Genomic DNA, 12216 nt, shown 5'->3' with positions numbered 1-12216 from the left:
GCTGGCCGTCTTCACTGTGGCAGGCAGACTGGAGAAAGCGCAGGGTGCAGCAGCCGATCGGCAATCCTCTGCGCTTCCTACCAGGCTGACTGAGGGAAAGAGCGAACATCGGACGTCACTGGGCTCGGCGCATGCCCAGTGACGAAGATGAAGCTCCCGCCCTCAGTCTCCTGCTGATCGCACAGGCGCAGCCCTCAGTGGGTACTGCGCCTGTGCGAGAGTTCGTTCGGCGTGAGGGAGGGGGAGGGAGGAGAGGCTGTGGCAGGCTGGAGGCGGCGGTTAGACAGTACAAGGAAGGCGGGCTGGGCACTGAAAGAGGGGCGGTACTGGGCTCTCTAAGAAGAAAAAAACGCCCCTCTGGGCACCTTCAGGACACATTTACATATCAATCAAAGTCGTTTTTTGCAGTAACTGCTGGACGGATTTCAAGATAAAAGAGCACAGCCTAATCCAGGTAAGCTGTGCTTCATGGCTGCTTTAAAATCGTTTTTTGGCTTAGGGGAGGTGACAGAATCCAGAAGACCATGTTTTGGAGGGAAAAACCCAGACTTGTTTACCACCAAAAAGCAGACAGCCTGACCTTTTAAATGTCTGGTTTTAGAGTACTTCCACACTAGCGTTTAAGTTTTCCGGTATTGAGTTCCGTCATAGGGGCTCAATACCAGAAAAAAATGCTTTAGTTTTGCCCCTATTCATTGTCAATGGGGACAAAACTGAACGAAACGGAATGCTCCAAAATGCATTCCGTTCTGTATAGTTGCGTTCCCATACCGGAGCGCAAACCGCAACATGTTGCAGTTTGCTTTCCGTCCTGGGATGCGGAGCAAGACGGATCCGGCATTACCCCCAATGCAAGTCAATGGGGACAGATACTTTTTCTCTGACACAATAGAAAACGGATCCGTCCCCCATTGACTTTCAATGATGATCATGACGGATCCGTCTTGGCAATGTTAGAGATAATACAACCGAATCCGTTCATAACGGATGCAGACGGTTGTATTATCAGTAACAGAAGTGTTTTTGCTGGACCCTGCCGGATCCAGTAAAGACGCTAGTGTGAAAGTAGCCTTAGCTCTGTTGTTATGTCTGGAAACTTGATTTTGTCTGGAAAACCTGCTGTGCTGTTACCATTGAGCATCATTGAAGCTCTAATGTAAGTCTATACCAGGCGGGAGCTGAAACAATGTATCTGTTTGTGCTGAGTTTCTCCGCTCCACCCCTCCCACTAGAAGGTTCTAATCTAGCAGAAACTGTATAGAAGGCTACTTTCACACTAGCGCTTTAGTTTTCCGGTATTGAGATCCGTCTTAGGGTCTCAATACCGGAAAAAAAACGCTTCCGTTTTGTCCCCATTCATTGTCAATGGGGACAAAACTGAACTGACCAGAATGGAATGCTCTTCCGTTCCGTTCTCATTCCGCAGAGCAAACCGCAGCATCCATCCTAGGATGCAGAGCAAGACGGATCCGTCATGACCCACAATGCAAGTAAATGGGGACGGATACGTTTTCTCTGACACAATAGAAAACGGATCCGTCCCCCATTGACTTTCAGTGGAGTTCATGACGGGTCCATTTTGGGTATGTTACAGATAATACAACCGGATCCGATCATAATGGATGCAGATGGTTGTATTATCAGTAATGGAAGCGTTTTTGCTGAACCCTGCCGGATCCAGTAAAAGCGCTAGTGTGAAAGCAGCCTTAGGAGAGCAGTCGGAGCCCCTAGTGTGCTGCAGTTAGGGAGCAGTGCTTGGAAGAGGAGAGACTGCCAGACTACTGAGTGACCAGAAGAAGACGCTGAGACGGGGATACTCTGCCACAGACCCTAGATCACCAGCCTTGGTCTTGGGTACCAGCCTTCTGAAGAGAGAGAGGGACAGCTAGCTCAGGCGTTCCTCAGCATCAAACCCTTCCCCTGCCAGGGAGAAGTCTGGAGAAGCCTGATACCTCACCTGTATTGTTTTGTACCTAAATCCCTCCAGTGAAGAAGCACCCTGGTTACTGCAGACCCTGACTCTCTGGACTTATTTCCCATTGGGGTGCACCACGCCTTACCATCCCTTTCGGAGAGCAGCACCACGTGGTGACACCTTGGGGGGACCCAGCGTATCTTTGGGGCCACCCCAAACCCGGCCACTGCACATGACCTAGATAAAGGGCACCCCACCACCAGGGTGGCCGACCGTCCAGAAATTTCTGGACAGTCCATAAAAATACAGGTAGGTGACTTTTTTCCTGTGTCCGTGAAAGACTGGTGGTTCTTGACTAGATTATTTTGGTGGTAATTACCATAATTTTACAGCTCACAGTAAATGCTGGTAATGAAGTATCAGTATATTGAGCTGTAGACATGGATTACCTATAATCTTGATCATTTATTACTGTTTTCCAATTTGTCCGTCAAAACTGTTGGATGTCTGTGATTTTGGGATGAGTTGTCCAGGAAAAAAGAAAAATTCTGGTTGGCGACCCTGCCCACCATGTATGAATCTTTGGGGGAGATTTATGATCTCTGTAGGTTTAGTTTTTTGCTGAAAAAAGTTGCAAACTCTGTGTTTGCAACTTTTTAAAATTCCATTGTAACAAACTTTTGTCGCAAGTGGCGTTTCTGTGCTGCTCTCGCCACTTTTCCGAAAAGGAAAGTAGAAAGCGTGACTATCGGGCCCATCACATTTATCTTCTTTTAAATGCCATGATTGATGTAAAAAATGGATCCAGAGATCTCCCCATTCATTGCTCCAAGTGCTCTGCTAGATTCTCTTCAGCCAATACATTCCGGAACTGTAAGGGTTACATAACATCATAAATCAATATAATGCTATGCGAATCCCGTCAGTGCTGGGTCAGGCTGGGTGCTGCGATGCCGACTCGCTGCGGGAGGAACGCTTGTCTGCAAGGGGACTAAGGGCTCATGCACAAGACCGAATGTATTTTGCGATCAGCAAAAAATGGATCCGCAAAAAATACAGATGATGTCCGTGTGCATTCCATATTTTGCGGAACGGAACAGCTGGCCCCTAATAGAACAGTCCTTTCCTTGTCCGTAATGCGAACAATAATAGGACATGTTCTATTTTTTTGCTGAACGAAAATATGGACATACGGAAACGGAATTCACATGGAGTATCTTCCGATTTTTTGCGGACCCATTGAAATGAATGGTTCCGCATACAGTCCGCAAAATAAAATGAAACGGACATGGAAAGGAAATACATTCGGGTGCATGAGCCCTAACTGTCACAGCTTCTAACAGAACAAATGGCTGGTGGCAGTGGAAGTTTAAACCGAGCATGCTCCATCAACTCAGTGAGAGGGACAAAAAATGTGGAAAAGAACAAACAGCAGGTGGCGCTATACAGATGCATTTAATTGAATAGCTCACTGGCTATGCATTTTTTTTATTACATGCAATTACAAAAGTATTCAGATCCAGGTGTTGGTTTGAAAAATGTAGAATATGTTTCGTGACACAACCCTTTAAGGCAGTTTTCTGCTGTAGTTTTCAAATTCGGTGCATAGACTGCAGGCCGATGCACCTAATACAGGTCCTTCTAAAAAAATTAGCATATTGTGATAAAGTTCATTATTTTCTGTAATGTACTGATAAACATTAGACTTTCATATATTTTAGATTCATTACACACAACTGAAGCAGTTCAAGCCTTTTATTGTTTTAATATTGATGATTTTGGCATACAGCTCATGAAAACCCAAATTTCCTATCTCAAAAAATTAGCATATTTCATCCGACCAATAAAAGAAAAGTGTTTTTAATACAAAAAAAGTCAACCTTCAAATAATTATGTTCAGTTATGCACTCAATACTTGGGCGGGAATCCTTTTGCAGAAATGACTGCTTCAATGCGGCGTGGCATGGAGGCAATCAGCCTGTGGCACTGCTGAGGTGTTATGGAGGCCCAGGATGCTTCGATAGCGGCCTTAAGCTCATCCAGAGTGTTGGGTCTTGCGTCTCAACTTTCTCTTCCCAATATCCCAGAGATTCTCTATGGGGTTCAGGTCAGGAGAGTTGGCAGGCCAATTGAGCACAGTAATACCATGGTCAGTAAATACCAGTGGTTTTGGCACTGTGAGCAGGTGCCAGGTCGTGCTAAAAAATGAAATCTTCATCTCCATAAAGCTTTTCAGCAGATGGAAGCATGAAGTGCTCCAAAATCTCCTGATAGCTAGCTGCATTGACCCTGCCCTTGATAAAACACAGTGGACCAACACCAGCAGCTGACATGGCACCCCTAGACCATCACTGACTGTGGGTACTTGACACTGGACTTCAGGCATTTTGGCATTTCCCTCTCCCCAGTCTTCCTCCAGATTCTGGCACCTTGATTTCCGAATGACATGCAACAGTCCAGTGCTGCTTCTCTGTAGCCCAGGTCAGGCGCTTCTGCCGCTGTTTCTGGTTCAAAAGTGGCTTGACCTGGGGAATGCGGCACCTGTAGCCCATTTCTTGCACACGCCTGTACACGGTGGCTCTGGATGTTTCTACTCCAGACTCAGTCCACTGCTTCCGCAGGTCCCCCAAGGTCTGGAATCGGTCCTTCTCCACAATCTTCCTCAGGGTCCGGTCCCCTCTTCTCGTTGTGCAGCGTTTTCTGCCACACTTTTTCCTTCCCACAGACTTCCCACTGAGGTGCCTTGATACAGCACTCTGGGAACAGCCTATTTGTTCAGAAATTTCTTTCTGTGTCTTACCCTCTTGCTTGAGGGTGTCAATGATGGCCTTCTGGACAGCAGTCAGGTCGGCAGTCTTACCCATGATTGCGGTTTTGAGTAATGAACCAGGCTGGGAGTTTTTAAAAGCCTCAGGAATCTTTTGCAGGTGTTTAGAGTTAATTAGTTGATTCAGATGATTAGGTTAATAGCTCGTTTAGAGAACCTTTCCATGATATGCTAATTTTTATAGATAGGAATTTTGGGTTTTCATGAGCTGTATGCCAAAATCATCAATATTAAAACAATAAAAGGCTTGAACTACTTCAGTTGGTGTGTAATGAATCTAAAATATATGAAAGTCTAATATTTATCAGTACATTACAGAAAATAACGAACTTTATCACAATATGCTAATTTTTTGAGAAGGACCTGTATATGAGTGACTAGGCGTGTGCGTCTCGTCATATGACACATCCCCTTTAATGTAGCCATACACCTTAGATAACATGCATGCTCAGCCTGGGGAGCAGGGAATAAGCTGCTTCCAGACACCTTTTGGCAGCATTTTATTGCGAGTGACATCTGCCAACCGGTGAGAGTTGGGGCACCCTCATACACATTAGATGCAGTCCCATCAAAGTTGGCGGGTTCAGATGACATTCATCTATCGGGCATGGCCATCTTATCAAGTGCTGTCAGCCAGCTTTCAGGAGAGATTTTCAGGTTTGCCTTCTAAAGGACTAGAAAAAGCTGGCTGACACCCCTTGTGTGATCTTTAAAAGGGTTTTCCAGAATTTTTTAACTGATGAACTATGTTCTGGATGTGCTGTCCGCATCCGTTGCTCCGTTCCGTAGCCCCACAAAAAAAATAACATGTCCTATTTCTACAATGGGCCACCCCTTCCGTTCCACATATTGCGGAAGGCACAAGGGCAGCTTCCGTGTTTCGCAGATCTGCAATTTGCGGACCGCCAAAAACTGAACGGTCGTGTGCCTGAGGCCTTACTCTGGTGAGCCAGTCCGACCCTGGTAACCTAACAGCCTGTCCTGGTCTGGCCAGAGGCTCCGTGATGACAGCCACACGGCCAAGATTAGAGACGCCTCCGATCCCAGCTGCATGTGTACTCAGGGGCTGTGATCCATACTTGTGCATTCACACAACCGTATGTATTTTGTGGTACGCAAAAGGCAAAAAATACAGATGACATCCGTGTTGCATCCGTTTTTTGGTTTTTTTTTGCGGATCCATTGTAACAATGCCTATCCTTATTCACAAAGTGGACAAGAGTAGGACATGTTCTATCTTTTTTGCGAGCCTACCGAACGGACATACGGATGCAGACAGCACACGGTGTGCTGTCCGCATTTTTTTGCGGACAAATTGAAATGAAAGGGTCCACATCCTATGCGCAAAAAATGCGGATCGGAGGCGGACTAAAAATACGGTTGTGTGAATGGGGCTTTATCCAAGTAGTATAAGAAAAAGGGACGACCTCCTTTTTTTTCTTCTTCCATCAGCCAAGGAATCACAATTTCTGGGGTTGTCGGATTCAGCGCTTTAGGATATGGTATTGCTTTATGATTGGTAAGGCTCTGACCGCTGGGACCCCTACCTATCATCAGAACGAAGGGGCGAAACCATAGTTTGCTTCCTATTTGTCTGCCATGCAGGGAACTGCAATACAACTCAATTGAAGTAATGTTCTAACCAAAATATTGAAGATGGCTTCATTTGCATTCTACTTCTATTTGTATCTTTAATACCGTATGTAGCTGCCTGTGTAAAACTTTTCATGGACTATTGACGCTACATATAGACAGAAATGGCTACGCTGCCATCTCCAGGCCACAGTAGGACACAGTACTTCGGCAAAAGTTATAAAATGGGCAAAAGTTTAGAAATATCAGTGTAAATGTTCCAAGAATTATACCCTAAATTAGTATTGTTTAGAAGCAATTCAATAGTTTAACATGGCTCCTTTAAATGATTTATTTTCCTACTTACTTTGTCTAACTAATTGTTTTTCTCATGGCCAGGCATTTTGGGTAATGAGGCCCAGGGTATGTTGGGATACTGTGCTTAAAATGCTATTTGGGAACATGGAGTCAAAACCAAGAAGGCCAAGGGTCAAAAATAATTTTAAACCTTGTACAATATGTACATAAGATTATTTCACTTTAGTTATTCATACTTTTTTAAAATCCAATGTTTTTTCATTTATTTTTAAGAAAATTGTAAGGGTTAATAATGCAATCACAGAAGTTCGGGCTTGGGATCGGTGTTCTTTAGATTGTATTATTTTCCCTTACATGGTTATAAGGGAAAGTAATAGCATTCTTAATACAGAATGCTTAGTACAATAGCGCTGAAGGGGTAAAAAAAAAAAATTACATTTTTTTTTAACTCACCTTAATCCACTTGATTGCGCAGCCCGGCTTCTCTGTCTTCATCTTTGAGGAATAGGACCTTTGATGACGTCACTGCGCTCATCACATGGTCCATCACATGATCCATCACCCTGGTGATGGATCATGTGACGGACCATGTGATGAGCGCAGAGACGTCATCACAGGTCCTATTCCTGTGCACAGCAAAGATGAAGACAGAAGAGAAGCCGGGCTGCGCGAGCAAGTGGATTAAGGTGAGTTAAATTATTATTATTTCTTTTTAACCCCTCCAGCCCTATTGTACTATGCATTCTGTATTAAGAATGCTATTATTTTCCCTTATAACCATGTTATAAGGGAAAATAATAAAGATCGGGTCTCCATCCCGATCGTCTCCTAGCAACCGTGCGTGAAAATCGCACCGCATCTGCACTTGCTTGCGATTTTCACGCAGCCCCATTCACTTCTATGGGGCCTGCGTTGCTTGATAAACGCACAAAATAGAGCATGCTGCTATTTTCACGCAATGCACAAGTGATGCGTGAAAATCACCGCTCATGTGAACAGCCCCATAGAAATGAATGGGTCCGGATTCAGTGCGGGTGCAATGCGTGAGTTGAACGGAACACTCGGCTGTGTGAAAGGGGCCTAAGGGCCTGTTCAAACCGTGGCATTTTGGCGCGGACACCATGCCAAAATTCCACCTGAGGCCGTGTGGTGTCTGTCTCCCATTGTTTTCAATGAGAGGCAGCACTGCAGTTCACGAGCTGGCAGTTTAAAGCCACGACCATGTCAAGGAGGGACGGTGTGTGGACGGCTGCCGCTGGAAGTCGCAGGGACTGTCCACTTGCGGCTTAGCTCCATTCAAAGGTGCAAGTGGGTCAGTGGCATTCACAGTAAACTACTGCTGCAGAAACTCTGCTGATTTCTGCTACGGAGCACATGGCGGATTTTGACAGTTTCAAAATCCATCGTGTCACCGGGCCCTAATAATTAAAATTTAAAGAAGAAAATTAAAGTTAAATTTCTACATTGTGTTCTACAAAATGAAAATTGGTTTTAGTACACCCTCACTTGACTGGCATCCCACATTCAAAATATCCACAAATTACTCAGAATTAGGGCTCATGCACACCGTTGCCAAAGCTGTTCCGTGCATTGAGGACCGCAATTTGCCTCGGCCTTGGCACCATCCGCGCAGCTGCTGCAACGGAGCCAGACCCATCCAACTTGAATGGATCAGTGATCCACCCGCACCGCAAAAAAACTGAAAATGTTCTATTTTTTTTCTCTACGGAGGCACGGAGAGAAACCTATGCGGAAGCGCTCCGTAACGCTTCCGTGCCTCTGTACCGCACCTTCCAGATTATGGACCTATTCAAGTGAATGGGTCCACATCCATTATGCGGTGAGCACACGGCCAGTGCTCGCATATTGCAGACCCACTGTTTGGGTGCTGCAATATGGGCACGGCGGGCCTTGAAGTCAGCCACAAAGAGAAGAGATGCTCTTGGCTCTGGAGGACCCAGCGTATCCATGTGTTATATGGACAGCCCATTCTTTTAAATGAAATCTGTGTAATTCATCATTTCTCCTGAGGTGGCGCTGCATTCTTGTATCCCCATAAATTACAGCTGAGTGATGGGGGTCCCAGCATCAGGGGAACTTCTGATGAGCGTAGTGTCAGCTAATCTGTCTAACACAAAGGGATTGCCACAATAACAGCAAGAACAGTACCTTACAGTATGCCTGTGCCGATTAAAAGCTGCAACAATTTACTGCGCAGCGCCTCATCAGGAGCTGGGTGTGCACCATCCCTCGCACTTTCAGGATATCTGCCTTTAAAATAACATTGGCTTCATTGTCTTGTTTTACAGATCAGCTACAGAGAGAAGTATAAAAAATTAAAAGGCAAGAATGAGTTTGTTCCTGATACGGCGAAACTGAAGGCTGTCACAGATTCCATATCAGAGGTAAGCATCCTTTGGCAACCCTCTGTGCTGCTGTGAAGCTCTGTGTATATGCCATGTGTGTAGACCCTTTGGGTGTGGTCCACCTCGGCAAACATTTTTTCTTACTTCAATGGATCTAAAATTAAAGAAATAAACAACTCTTAATGTAGTCCTGATGTTTACAGCTCCTAGGCAGATATTTATGTCTCCATGGTTACAGACTACAAACAAACCTTGTGTAGTCGGATCCAGAATTCATACTCCCATCTATCCTAATACTTGCCAAGTTACCAAATGCATCTTAGTACATAGAAGGGAACAAGGAGGGTGACTGTAGGATCTGACCACACCGAGCTAGTTTGTAGCCTGCAACCATGAAAGTCTAAAGATCGGCCTAGTGGCTGTGGATGCAAAACAATAGAGGAATTTTAATTAGGTACAAGTTTTCCCCTATCCACAGGGAATAACTATCAGATTGGTGGGGGTGCTGCCACAGGCACCCCCACCGATCACAAGAATGGGGGCCTCGTACCACCAGCAGTCCCCTTGCTGCTCCGCTAAAATGACCGGTGCGGCTGGTTGCACATGGACGCGGTCCTCCATTAATTTCTATGAGAGTACCGGAGATAGCCAAGTAGAGCGTAGATAGCCGTTCTCATGATCCATGGGGTCCCTGTGGTAGTATCCCTTGTGGTAGGACCCCCACTAATCTGATAGTCATCCCTTATCCTGTGAATAGGGGATAACTTACACCTACTGGAATACCCCTTTAATTATTTTAGAGGCATTGGAGCTGAAAAAATGTTTAAAACATCTATCTATTTATCTCTCATATCTATCTATCTCCTATCTATCTATCTATCTATCTATCTATCTATCTATCTATCTATCTATCTATCTCATATCTATCTGTCTATCTCATATCTATCTATTTATCTCTCATATCTATCTATCTATCTCCTATCTATCTATCTATCTATCTAATATCTATCTAATATCTATCTCATATCTATTTATCTATCTATCTATCTATCTATCTATCTATCTATCTCATATCTATCTATCTATCTCATATCTATCTATCTATCTATCTATCTATCTATCTATCTATCTATCTATCTCATATCTATCTATCTATCTATCTCATATCTATCTATCTATCTATCTCATATCTATCTATCTATCTATCTCATATCTATCTATCTATCTATCTATCAAATCAAATCAAATCAGCTTTATTGGCAGGACTAAATACATTTTAGCATTGCCAAAGCAAGTGGGAAATAATTGGGTAGGGTTGGGGGTGGGGACACGTCCAGGGTGGGGGTATAGGAGTCCATTGTATATCGGGCTCCTCTCAGTCTATGGCAGGCAGTAATATATTGTGCTGCTATGGCCGTTGTGTTCTCCTCTTCCCCCAGCAGTATGGAGAGTCTCTCTTCCTCCTCCATGGAGGTGAAGTCTGGGCAGAGATCAGACAGTCTCCTGAAGTGAGTCTCCCTCACGGCTGAGTATTTGGGGCACCGCAGCAGGAAATGAGCCTCATCCTCCACGGTCTCCTGGTCGCACTGTTGGCACAGTCTGCTCTCCCTGGGCATGTACCGCTGTCGATAACGCCCGGATTCATATCTATCTATCTATCTATCTATTTATCTATCTATCTCATATCTATTATCTATCTATCTATCTATCTATCTATCTCATATCTATTATCTATCTATCTATCTATCTATCTCATATCTATCTATCTATCTATCTATTTATCTATCTATCTCATATCTATTATCTATCTATCTATCTATCTATCTATCTATCTATCTCATAATCAAATCAAATCAAATCAAATCAGCTTTATTGGCAGGACTAAATACATTTTAGCATTGCCAAAGCAAGTGGTAAATAATTGGGTAGGGTTGGGGGTGGGGACACGTCCGGGGTGGGGGTATAGGAGTCCATGGTATATCAGGCTCCTCTCAGTCTATGGCAGGCAGTAATATATTGTGCTGCTATGGCCGTTGTGTTCTCCTCTTCCCCCAGCAGTATGGAGAGTCTCTCTTCCTCCTCCATGGAGGTGAAGTCTGGGCAGAGATCAGACAGTCTCCTGAAGTGAGTCTCTCTCACTGCTGAGTATTTGGGGCACCGCAGCAGGAAATGAGCCTCATCCTCCACGGTCTCCTGGTCGCACTGCTGGCACAGTCTGCTCTCCCTGGGCATGTACCTCTGTCGATGACGCCCGGATTCAATGAGCAGGCTGTGGGCGCTCAGTCTGTACCGGCTCAGGATCTGTCTGTCTTTTGGATTGGGGAGTTTCTCCAGATATGGGGCCAGTTTGTACTCCCTCTGCAGGCTCTGGTATACTGTCAGCTTCTGGGATGTTCTTATGTCGTTTTTCCAGACGCTAATATACTCCTCTTTGTACTTGTGTATCGTCCTCTGGATTCCGCCCTTTGTCAGGCTATATTGGTTGGTGGATTGGGCAGGCTGGGTTTGGGTGACTTGTTGCGGGGTGCTTTGTTTTTCTGGGGCTTCTTGGTGTAGCAAGGCTTTGTGATGGTAGGAGCTGGGACTGCTGCTATGTAGATGGGCTCTGAATGATAGCGCCCTCTTCTGTACAGCAAAGTAGAGTGGGAATCTGCCCAGTTCTGCTCGACAGGCGCTGTTTGAGGTGCCCCTGTGGACCTGGAGAAAGTGTTTGCAGAGTTCTAGGTGGAATAGTTCTGTTGGCCCAGAGTCCCACTTTGCCCGGTCTGGGTATGTGTCTGGGCCCCAGACTTCGCTGCCATACAGGAGGATTGGGGCGATGATGGTGTCAAGGATTTTAAGCCAGACGGTCACTGGTGCTTTAAGGTGATACAGACGCCTTCTGATGGCATAGAAGGTTTTGCTCGCCTTGTCTTTCAGTGTTTCCATGGCTTTCTTAAAATTCCCTGATTGGCTGATTTCTAGGCCCAGGTAGGTGTAGCTGTCTGTTTCTGAAATTGGACAGTTGTTTAGCAGGAAGAGAGGACGCCCGGCTGCTTTTCGATTTCTTTTCTGGAACACCATGATGTTGGTTTTCTTTGGATTGATGGGCAGTGCCCATGTGTTACTGAACTTCTCCAGGATTTTCAGGTTATCTTGGAGACCTTTCTCAGTTGGCGATAGTAGCAGAAGATCATCTGCATAAAGGAGAAATTTCACCTCAGTGTCATGGAGGGTGA

At 45.1% G+C, this 12216-nt stretch overlaps 1 protein-coding gene across 1 annotated transcript in view; it reads left to right on the top strand.

The window, feature by feature from the left end:
- Positions 1-12216, top strand: part of LOC122939501 (nebulette-like) — a 64589-nt gene that overhangs the window by 28593 nt on the left and 23780 nt on the right. Inside the window, exon 5 of the mRNA XM_044295570.1 lies at positions 8942-9037. Coding sequence (XP_044151505.1) covers positions 8942-9037 — 96 coding nt within the window. The remainder of the gene's footprint in view (positions 1-8941; positions 9038-12216) is intronic.

Source organism: Bufo gargarizans, chromosome 5 (genome assembly GCF_014858855.1).
Source record: "Bufo gargarizans isolate SCDJY-AF-19 chromosome 5, ASM1485885v1, whole genome shotgun sequence".
Lineage (NCBI taxonomy): Eukaryota > Metazoa > Chordata > Amphibia > Anura > Bufonidae > Bufo > Bufo gargarizans.
This window is presented reverse-complemented; position numbering and strand designations above follow the sequence as displayed.